This window comes from Clavelina lepadiformis, chromosome 2, assembly GCF_947623445.1.
Source record: "Clavelina lepadiformis chromosome 2, kaClaLepa1.1, whole genome shotgun sequence".
In the NCBI taxonomy this organism is placed as follows: Eukaryota; Metazoa; Chordata; class Ascidiacea; order Aplousobranchia; family Clavelinidae; genus Clavelina; species Clavelina lepadiformis.
In genome coordinates, this window is record NC_135241.1 from 1,403,116 (window position 1) to 1,415,305 (window position 12,190).

A 12,190-nucleotide genomic window follows, 5' to 3' on the forward strand; every position below is an offset into this window, starting at 1 on the left:
TAAAGCAATAATTATATGTTATTTTCTAAGAATTATGTCTTACAGTCTTTGACTCAGAATAATATTTGGTGTCAAATTTCTTTGAGAAGAAAAAGGTGTTCAATTTGCACCATAGAAACAAAATAAAAACACACAAGAGCATATTTATTTACAGTAAAGCTGTTTATGGAAAATTACACGCACATAACAAAGTTTCAGTGAAACTGTAGCCGATTTTGCTAAACATGAAACGCTAACTACGGCTAAAAGTCATTGCTCTTCTGGAAAGTTTTAAAATGTACCTAAAAAGTAAACGTAAGTACCAAAATACCGAAAATGTAAGCTTAAGTAGGTAAAACACTGAAAATTAAATTTAGACAATTTTGTAAAAAATTTCTTCTTCTACACGTAATGGAGTCTATTGTTACTAGTAAGTCGCCAATGAACCGATTCTTCCTACGTCAGCTTCTGCAAAGCCTGATTTTGAATAAGTCGTCATTGGAGTCTTTCCTGCCGCCGCAGTTTCTCCGCAATCAAAATAAACCGATTAAATCTTAAACACCAGCGTTTTTTTCGAACTTCAGATGTCCAAGTTTTGATACTTCTGCCAGCGATTGCCTCTTTTCTGTGTTTGAACCTTTTTTCCTTTCTTGCGTGGTAAGGCGAATACCTTCAGCCGTTATATAAATAGGATTTATCATTGCGGACAGATTTCAGGGATCACTTCGTGACGTAATGTGTTTCAGGAGATAAATTAAAATAAGGTTTATATGTTGTATGTTTTATTGTCGCAATTAAGGACAAAAATCAAGTGTGGACTTGCCTCTATACACATGAGATTGGCAACAATAGTATCCAGTAACCACACATGAATGCTTTACAACTGAGGTTCTTTTGTGTAAGATTTCAAAGGAAATTTGGAACAATGTTGAAAGTATTTACTCATTAAAACTTCCCGGGGGGCCTCTTTTGTTTCCTCATTTTTGTTTGATTTCCGGGTGATCTGTTTCCTTCACAACTAGAAAAACAATGACACTGGCGACGAGCAAGGTATCGTGTCTGTTATTTTTATCAACTTGAATATTTCAAACTGGTTGTTAAACAAGAATTGTCAAACAAAAAACAACATTTTTGAGTCATTTAACCAATGATACGATCTCTTTAGGTTTATTGATATTTACTATTTCAACACAATTTCCAAATTAAATGAACAGCAAAACAAAACGATCGATGTAAAACACGTTGTTTTGTATTTGAGTACAAACGCCAAAGCACGGAATATACAAGACTGGTCACAGACGACAGGACGACGACTGGCCAGACAAGACGAAAACATTTTTGCACAAAAACTTAAATCATATAAGAACGAAATAACTAATGGTTTCATGAACTCTGCTGTTGAATGATTGGGTCGAGCTGTTTTTTTACCAAGCGCTCATATTCTTCCACTTTCTCAGCTGTTACTTTTAAAGCTGCTTTAACGGCGTCAACTGGTATGTTCCTCACCGGAGGGGAAGCAAGCGCACCCACAACTGCCCCGGTTGCTGCCCCTATACATGCGCTTTTAGCTACTACAACCGATGCGCCGGTTGCAGCCGTAGCTGCAGCCGCTGTTGCGGTTTTAGCCGCAGCCACAGCCGCTGTTGCGGTTTTAGCCGCAGCCACAGCCGCTGCTGCGGTTTCAGCCGCACCCACAGACGTAGCCACAGCCGTTGCTGCGGTTTCAGCCGCAGCCGCAGCCGCAGCCGCAGCCGTTAATGCCTCTGATGTGGCTACAGTTGCAGCCGCAGTCTTTGATACGACTGCAACCGCAACCGCTGATCCGGCTACTACCCCACAAACAACACCGCCTGATACTGCGCCTATTATTGTGTATTTGCCGATTGTTTTCCATTGTTCCCAGTTTTCGTCTTTGGCGGCTTCATACAGTTTATTGGTATCAGGTATGAAGGTATTTCCAAATGAGTCCCGTTCATTTTCAGACAATTCATTGAGAAGTTTCATTGCCAGCCCGTTGTGTTTATTCTCTAATTCTTTAAACATTAGACAATTCATTTGTGGCCTTTTTCGACCAAACCACTGAAAATAAAATCAATTGAATTTGACGAATCTCAGTCGTAGTGTAGAAAGTATCGTAATAAACAAAGCAAAAACGAAACAGAAAACACTGAAAAATTCATACTCACGCTTATTTCCTTTTTAAACTCCTCTTTGTACCTTTCTATCAGTTCAGAATACTTTTGTTGAGCGTGTGCCACCTTTGCCTGCAAACAAAGGACGTTTAAGGATGCCGATGGTCAGTGTTACGGTGATAAATCGCATATATACTGAACATGTATAAGGCAATACTTGCTTTGACTTTCAGGTGAGTTTTGTTAGCTGGGACATAACGTGCGTAATATTTTATTGCCAGTGCGATATTGGTTACCGCTTCCCTGGTTAGTTATATTTAAAACATGAATTTTCTTGCTTGTCATATGGTTTGTTATTTAGTTACTTGATTTCAGATAAAGTTGATTACATGTCACATAGTTGCATATTCATGTAGCCTAATTATTCTTAAATGAGGGTATTTATTGATTTTGAACGAGCAGAGTCGTAACTAAAGCATAGAATTCAAGTCGCAAGTCAAGTCAAGTCATTTACAATTTAAAACTTCAGCCAAGTCGAGTCATTTACATGTAGTGGCTAGTGTCAAGTAAAGTCTTTTGGTAAATAAGACTCGATGAGCTAAGTCAAGCCATAGAGCAGCGTGGTCCAACTACTTTTGACTATGGCATAGACTCCCATAGAGTATCTGAAACCGAGCCATGCTGAAAACAAAATTACGATTTCAATCCACAAAATCTTTTTACAAAGTTCGCTTCGTGCACTGAACGGTGCACATTCGTGGACAAAAAACTTCATTTTAAGTCGCACTTTAGTGTAATGGGACAAAATTGTGAAATATTTGTTTTAACTATTTGCTCAATCTTAACCAAAATGAATCGATTCGACTCAAGTCGAGTCATTTGAAACACTGACTCGAGCCAAGTGAAGTTTTTATGTAATTTCTTTGAAAAGGGACTCAAGTAAAGTCACATCTTTTAAAAAGTTACTCGAGTCATTACGACTCTGTGAACAAGTAACCATGGAACCGGCTTCATGACGTTTGCTTTATCAGCCAACGTAGACTTATTGTATTCGCAGGTTTGAATTTATCGAGCTACTCACTTTCTCTATTTTCAGTTTTTCGTCCATGGATCTGGCCAGTTTATTCCTACCAATCATAACAAGGTCAGGTGAGTTTGGCTTTGTATGTCCGTCAAATTTCTTCAGAGTTTCTTCTTTCAGTCGAAAGAATTTCTCATTAATATCCTTCTCTGTCACATCAGGTCTGGAGCCCTGCACAAACCCAGGAAAACAAAAGCCACAAAAGTGATTTAGCAATATAATAAAACGGTTATTTGCTTGAAAAAACTTAAATTTATGTTTATACGTTGATAGTGGTTTAATCACCTTTACGGAGTTTGTTAAGTTACTGATGAACCACTTTCTGCATTTCTGTGCAACGATCTCGATGTCAACCTATATGCAAGAAAATACCGCATTTTTAGTCTTACTCCATAATTTTTTTTCTTTGCAAGAAACATATTTCGTAATTGAAAATAACAGTGACGTTTGCTAAAACATTTTACCTCAATAAAACTTTTGACTTTTCCAAGAAAATCCTCGTCTAGCGTCTTCGAATGACCTTCCACATATTGATAAAGATCTCTCCCTGTTGCCTGTTGGCCGCCAATCATTTTCAAGACTAGGCCTTGTGGTGAAAACATTTTCTCACATAACTCCTCAACTTGGCTTGAAAATTTTTCATCAACGTCTACAATTTGGAAATTGTTATAAACTTATATTACTCTGCATATAAACCAATACCGTATTCCATATTCAGCAAGTATAAGCTAATTATGATGTTTCATGCTGAAATATGCAAGACTAAATGACTAAGTATAACCTCTGTTTATTTCTAGTTCCTACTGTCACGGGATTATTTTTATGCACCCGTTTTATAGCAATCACAATGTACACTGTTTTTCTGAACCCCTTTTATCGATTGATTTAGTCGGACGTGTTTTTTGTTGTGTCATTTTTATGTATGTTTGTTTTATTTCATTGTTGTTCGCATTAGTCATTTTTATGCCTGCTTACGTTCTGCCATATTTTACTTGTTTATATGTACATGTGTTTTATTCGATCACTAGTGACGTATCGTCTCGCTACCCCGAGCGCTTAATTAGTATTCAGAGTCCCACACTGATTCTCTCATTAGGCCTACATGGAATTTGTTTTTGTGTGGTGTTACGCTCGTCTGAGAAGTGCTGGGCGAGTAGAAAGGTTTTAGTTACGTATGGGTTTTATAGCAGTACGATGGATGTTTTTATTTGAAGAAAATGCAATTAAAAGTTATTAAAGCAAACAGAGCTAATTGACTAGCTGTGAAGCATGAAGTTCCTGGATGAGAAAAAGTTTGGTTACACTACAAACTTTCTATTTGATGTATATCATACTGTAGGCCACAATCTTACCTATTAATCTGCATTGGCTAGTATCGCTCATTCTTGCAACGTTGTTCCCTGGATAACTCAACACGCTGCAAGAAATGTTGTCAAACGTCGCTTTCATGTCTTCTTGCACTAACCGGTGCTCCTCCGCTCTTCCATGGTTGCAGGACGGAACCATGTAGTCGAGATATTTTCTTCCTCCATTGAAACCGTAAGTTTCACTTCGCGACCAATCTCGTACCAGAAACAGCAAATCCTACACAATTCAATTCAAGTTTTTTCAACCCTATAATAAATCAGCGCGATACAACATCGGTCTGAAATTCTGCTTAATACCTGAAATGGCGATTTTCTTCCACCGCTTTCTTTTAATTCCTTTGCAAACTTTGTAAGATCCTGTATCGAAAAGGGTCAAAACTTTCAAATAGGGATACTTAGATTCTTGTTTCAACATTAGCTGGTATCACTATAATGTATATAGCTGTACAAATGTTTGTTTTTTCCTTTTCTATACAACACTCTTGTAATTACCGTAGTTAGGTATACCCTGATATTGTATAGAGCTGCAAATGTTTGTATTACGGTTGCTCTTTTTCTACAACATTCACCAATAACTTACGTGAACCCATTGAAGATGCGCGGAATTGATTTCACTTTTCACGTTAAATATGACGCATGAGCTCATTAATAACGTCAACGCGGCTATCACAGTACCATCAGCCTTAGACGTGTGGAGGTCAAACAGGCCTTGTGTGTCCATAAGAAAAATAGCAACCTATATATCATGGATGACACGCTGTTAACTGTTTGTACTTGGTCAAAGGAGTAAAGAAATAATCAAATAACCGTGTTATTTACAGGAATAAAGGAATCTAGGTATAGGGATATTCTTTCATGTTAACCTAGTGGGGACACGGTGACAGCATATCTAAATATACTTGCATATGTTCTACCTACCTTCCCTTGAAGCCCACCAAGATCACAAATGATTGGTTTGTTCAACATGTCAATACCGGTTGTGACTGGCTCGAAACCATTTTTATAACTGAACCAACTGCGTAGAAGTTGTGTTTTCTAAAACAACAGATAGTCATACATAACAAATGAAAATCGCAGTTCAAATTAAATATTTAACTCGATGGCGTGTTGTCTGTTTAGCCTAAAGTTAGTTTACTTTCCGCTACAACATGACAATAAGTCCCTCGTTGATGGCCTACCTTTAAATGCCCCAGCAGGAGGTTGAGCAGAAAAGATTTCCCTGATCCTGTTGGTCCAACAATCGAGTCGACGACAACCGGTAGATCTTCTGCTTGAAGCAAGATCTTTTTTAATTGATCTGCATCAAGAATAAGAATAGATTTGCCTTTCTTTGAAACGTTCTTCGTGATCTTTACAACTTCAGCGTCATCAGCTTGACAAATAAAAAAGTTTTTTTCGTCGTTACTGACATGTAGTCTAATGTTCGAACGCAATAAAAACACATTTTTAAATACAACTTACGAAACTGGCAGACTTTAAAACGAGAATGAGACATCTTCGATCCAATGGAAAATCACGCTATATCTACAATATAAGTATATACGTATCCAAATGTGACCTTTTTCTATTTATACATTGAAATCAGTTACATAAACATAAGAAATAAAAACATGCGAAGCAAATATATTAAATCCTCAAATGTTTTTTTGCTCGATCCACATTTCACAAGATTCCAAACTAACTGCAGTCTGATGAGCGATCTGTTATCAATCAGTGATGAGTTGGCGTACAGTGGGTTAGTTAATCATTTAAATGTTTACTTTTCAAATGAAAGTTTTATTCTTAGTTATAGTTAGTTAGTTATTCTTAGTTTATTCTTAGTTAGTTAAAGTTTTTATTCTTGTCTAGTTTTACTTTCGCTTTTCTTGGCTTTAGTTCATTTTCTTAGTTATGTTACTTCTAAAAAACAAACCGTAAAACCTGTGTTTCTTAAAAATAAACTACATTGCATAGTAGCTGTCTTAGCTATGCCGTCATTGCATGAATGGTGAGGCTATTTTTGCAAGGTGTTGTGTATTCATATTAGGCCTATATATGCAGTTACACACTGCACCTCATTGCGTGGATGATCTTTATAGGCTACAGTATAAACATTAATTATATGTTTAGACTTTAGACTATAGTTGTGTAGACTATAAAGATCGATACAATGATGTCAATTTACGTTGTCCGCGGTTCACGTCAGCTCTTTATCAAGGTTATTTAGTTCGTTTAGTGTACAGCAAGCACCGTAAGGTTTTCTGTAATTGAAATTGCTTCAAGCCCGGAGAAATATTTCTGCTATTCGTCTTCAATTGAAAGCTTAAGTCAAGACTGACGTAGTCGTAATGTGCTCTTAATCTCAACTTTTGTTTATTGAAGCTAAAACACTGACCTATCGAAGCTTATTACTGATTATTTCTAAATAAAGCAAAGTTACTCATGACCTTAAGCCATGTAAAAAGCAGGATTCTATCTGAGAAAATTTCAGAACGTTGGACGAATCACAAAACCAAATCGACCAAAACTACTGATCCTTATAACACCGGCCTCTGATGCTTATAAACGCGCGACACTGAAATGTCGAATTGTTGCTTGAACATTTATTCACCTTCTTTGCTTCCTCATTTAAGTTTCACTTCCTTCTTGTTTGACGTCACGAACAAAGCGATGAAACTTTAGTTTCGCCCGTATATGTGACGTATTCAATGCCGTGTGTGGCAACTTCAAGTCCTCGACATAAATCACTCGATGTGCATTATATCAGCGTATGCGGCGTATGCAATGCAATGTGCAACAATTTGAAGAATTTGACTCAGATCGATAGCTCACTGGGCAACATCAAAATTATTCCTCAAATGAAAATGTGTTACCTAGACTAACTTTGGGATGCTAATTCCAAATCTGAAATCAGAATTGGTCTATCACGTCAGGATTTAAGGGTATGAAAATTCACGAAATTCTGATTTTGCATTGATTCGCACAATATTATAAGGTAGTACAGTATAAGGTATTGTGCAATTTTTTTCCCCAGCGGATCGTTGGTCTTCAATGCATATTGTGTACGGTTAATATTGACATTATTTTATAAATGTCATGTTCTACATGATATAGTTAATGCATCATTGAGTGTTCTTGGCGATGACTATACGCACTTGGCTATGGCTATAGGGAGGAGTTATGTGGAGGGAGGGGTTATATGTGGAGACCTTAAAGTTGTGTCACTTTTACTCGGATTGCTGTTGGGTTACACAAAGCATATGTGTTTTCTCTGTTTGTGGGACAGTCGAGACGATGCAAACCACTATAACACAACCGAATGGCCAATGAGAACTAACTACATTGTTGGAAGATATAATGTTATAATGTTAAGTGGCAACCCCTAATTGATCCCAGCAAAGTGTACTTGCCACCATATCATATTAAACTCGGCCTGATCAAACAATTTGTGAAGGCAATGGATGTCAATGGAGATGGATTCCTACATATAAAAGAAAAGTTTGGTGCTATACTAAGTGAAGCTAAACTGAGTGCTGGAATATTTTATTTGTTGGCCCCCAGATACGTGATTTGATCCGTGATCCAGTATTTCCATCCAAGCTTAATTCAATTGAATTGGAAGCCTGGAATGCGTTTGTACAGATTGTACAAAATTTTCTTGGGAATTATAGGGCAGAAAATTACTCGCTTCTAGTCGACAATTTGCTGGAATAATCTCGCGAAATGAGCTGATGAATGTCACTTAAACTGTATTTTCTTCGTTCACACATGGACCTTTTCCCACCAAACCTGGGTGATGTGAGCGACGAGCATGGTGAAAGATTTCACCAAGACACCTCTTTGATGGAATTGCGGTACAAAGGTCGATTTAACCCTAACATACTACTCCTGGTTTCTCCAGCGTGAAACTGACACTGAACATGCTCGAAATAGCAAGTGTATATTAAGCATTTTGAGGAGATACAATGCTATTTTTGCTTGGTTATATCATCCTGGGTTGTGTTAAATTGTGCAATATGATAATGCTGTTATTTTCACTAGCAATTATTGTGTTGATGACATCTAATGTTTTGTTCTGCACAGCCAAAGTTAGCTGAAATGACAATTAAGGGTTGTCATGTGCATATATCATATCTCAAAAACGTGGTGTGTTAGAAAAAAATCTAAGGCCAGATTTAGATTCAGCATGGCCACATTAGTCTAGATAAACTTGAAACGAGCAAGGAATAAAAAATAAGTTGAAAAATGTTGCCCAGTGATATAGTCTCTGATCTTTGGACTTTAACTTTGGACTGGCTAATAGACAACAAACAAAGATTTTCGTTATTATTCATAACATTATTCTAAAAGCCTTTTGCTTTTTATAAAATGTATTTTGTTTGCTGCCTTTACTCGAGCGGCTTATTAATAAGATTTTATGAATTTGGTATTTTTCTCTTTATTGAACAATTTCTTTATTGACATTCTTTAATTCTCTCTCCAGACGGTTTGTTCGCAATAAGGGATCGTATCATTGGTTAATGAGTCAAAAATGTTTTTTTGTTTAAAACTTCTTATTCAACAACCAGTTTGAAATATTCAAGTTGATAAAAATAACAGACACGATACCTTGCTCGTTGCCAGTGTCATTGTTTTTCTAGTTGTGAAGGAAACAGATCACCCGGAAATAAAACAAAAATGAGGTAACAAAAGAGGCCCCCCAGGTAGTTTTAATGAGTAAATACTTTTAACATTGTTCAAAATTTCCTTTAAAATCTTACACAAAAGAAGCTCAGTTGTAAAGCATTCATGTGTGATTACTGGATACTATTGTTGCCAATCACCTGTGTATAGAGTTGTACAGAGACTACAAGTCCACACTTGATTTTTGTCATTAATTGCGACAATAAAACATACAACATATAATCCTCATTTTAATTAATCTCCTGAAAAACATTACGTCATACAGTGATCTCTGAAATCTGTCCGCAATGATAAATCCTATTTATATAAAACTTATCAAAAGTTTTAAAACTTATTAGAAGTATCAAAACTTGGACATATGAAGTTCGAAAAAAAAACGCTGGTGTTTAAGATTTAATCGGTTTATTTTGATTGCGGAAAAAACTGCGGCGGCAGGAAAGACTCCAATGACGACTTATTCAAAATCAGGCTTTGCAGCAGCTGACGTAGGAATAGTCGGTTCATTGGCGACTTACTAGTAACAATAGACTCCTATACGTGCAGAAGAAGAAATGTTCTATAAAAATGTCTAATATTAACTTTCAGTGTAAAAATCCTAAAAGAACTTTTTATTATTTCTGTATCGCTAACAATTAATTTTAATAAACGTAACTTATCTACGTAAACTTCACTCAACCTACTTAATTGTATATTGTCGGTATTTTGCTACATTCTAATATCTTACATGGTACATTTGTGCTTACGTTTATATTTTCGGTACATTTTACAACTTTCCAAGAGAGCAATGACATTTATCCGTTGTTTTTTTTATATGGACGAGTGTTCTGCCAATTACGCGATACCACTCCCATGTGGATGCTATAAAGTTCTTGGAAGTTTTTCCAAAACGGCGCTAGAGGGCCTTAAGTAAAAAGGGCAGTAATATGACAAAAGTGAATTTACAATAGTAGTGTAGCAAGCGTGCGGACGTTATACCGCAGGCTGGTATTGTGCCAGAGCAGCAAAAGAAGCTCTAAAAGGGAAATATGTTTTGAAAAAGCCGACGTGCAACATTTTTGAACTGGCAATATCTTTTGGACTTGTCAACTGCTTATTTTTAGTAGCAAGTTTTACTATCTATCGGACCAAGTGTAACGACCGAAAACTATCAATAGAGCTCTCTGAATAAGTGGTTAAGGATACTGAAAAATCCGAGAGGTGTTCAGCAAAAAGCAAAAATAAATTAAGCTTTCATTATAGTAAATGAGGGCTTTGCCTGCCATGCTTTTGTTTTTCATTTTTTAATTGTACTTTGCCATTTATTTTATACTACTGCTTATTTCCTATTTGTTGTTGTCGTGGAAAAAAAGAAGTTACAATGTTTTTTTATGTGTAGCAAATATTCAATAACCAAAACTCACTTAAAAAGAAAACTTAACCGAAGCTGCACATTAATACTAATGTTCTGACACCAACAGTAGACGATGGGCTATTTTTCACACTATACTCCTTGAGAACAAAAATAGCAAAATTTTATGTAACATTTGAATATTTAGAACTAAATCAGATAACAAGAAACATGAAAAAATGCTTCAAACGGTAACAAACACTTGTTATCGTTGTTTAGAAAGGTGAGGAAGAGATGAAAGAGTTGACTTGTGATACCTAAATATTCATTAAGTTCACTGCTGGGTGTTGGGACGGACGGACGACGTATTTTCCGAACTGTACAAGAAATCGATGCTGATCGTCACAATAAGGGGTTATGACCTGATACTCGATCTTACACGCCCAACAATTGAATGAAAGACAGTCTTCGCAATTACAGCTTTCAGCATGAAACTTGGGGCAGGTTAAGTTGAATTTCTTTTCGCAGGTTTTCTTTTTGGGTTGTTGGTCTAAATTTTTTAGACTAGACAGTGGTTTTTTCACGTCTTTATTTTTCTGGATGTTCGGAACTGTTATAGCTTCCACGATTAGGTTCGATGCAGCTGCCATCGGTTCGCCAGAAGGTGTTTGACTTGATTGGTTCGTTGACGTCATCATTGATTGTACATCCGGGTTGTTTTTAGATGTTGCGTTAATTCAAGTGCGAGGATGGGGGTTTCTTCAGGCTACTGGCAAACTGAGAAAATTCTTTTATGTTGGGGCAAGCAGCTTGCTTGTGACCGATCTTTCCACAAAATTTGCTAGTAATTTCTTGACCATGGTAAGTTACGTTAACTTTTCCATTTATATTTTCCATTTATATAAATTCTTAAATTCTTTTCCATTTATATAAATGTAACTTGGTATTGGGTTTTCTTTAACGTCACATTTCTTCATTTAAACTAAGTTATACGCATACCTGTGCGAAGTTTGAACTTATCAAGTTTGAACCTTGTATCCAAGCATAGATTTTCTCTAACGCTGTGACAATTTCTTCATCATGTCTTCAACTTGAACCCATCCGATAGTTACACCAATTGTGTCGGATTCGTGTAATCTCACATTTCTCAGTGAGGTTTCTTTTTCTAATGTCGTTGACAGTTCGACAACATCCGATCGCATTTTGCAGGTGATGTCAAACTTCCCACCTTTCATTTTTGCGATCCCGACCAGCTTGGTAAAAGGGAACTCTCTATTTTGCAGTATCTTGTATTTGTCTTCCATTTAAACTTTTAAAAACATATTTCCCATTTAGAGCTTCATTTGCCGCTCTGGCATAATTAACTGTGGCTTCTGTCAATACCAGCCTGCGGTATAACATCTGCACGCTTGTTACACTACCACTGTAATTTCACTTTTGTCATTTTACTACCCTATTAACTTAACGCCCTCTAGCGGCCTTTTGGAAACACTTCCAAAAACTTCACAGCATCCACACGGAAGTGGTTCCGCGTAATTGGCGGAGCCATCGTCCAAATTAAAAAAACACTTTGTCGTTCACGTTCAGTGAAAGGTTTATTGATATGTGCTGTACAACACAATTTCCAAATTAAATGAATAGC

At 36.6% G+C, this 12,190-nt stretch overlaps 1 protein-coding gene across 1 annotated transcript; it reads right to left on the reverse strand.

Moving 5' to 3' along the window:
- Positions 1 to 1,025: 1,025 nt before the first annotated feature.
- Positions 1,026 to 6,145, reverse strand: LOC143446233 (atlastin-2-like). The gene is made up of 11 exons (XM_076945779.1): positions 6,021 to 6,145; positions 5,738 to 5,931; positions 5,478 to 5,594; positions 5,140 to 5,295; positions 4,857 to 4,916; positions 4,545 to 4,776; positions 3,657 to 3,841; positions 3,478 to 3,546; positions 3,193 to 3,363; positions 2,166 to 2,243; positions 1,026 to 2,058 (listed from the first exon to the last, which is right to left on the reverse strand). Exons 1-11 carry the CDS (start codon positions 6,052 to 6,054, stop codon positions 1,363 to 1,365), a joined length of 1,992 nt encoding a protein of 663 aa, XP_076801894.1. The 5' UTR covers positions 6,055 to 6,145; the 3' UTR covers positions 1,026 to 1,362.
- Between the last annotated feature and the right edge of the window lie 6,045 nt (positions 6,146 to 12,190).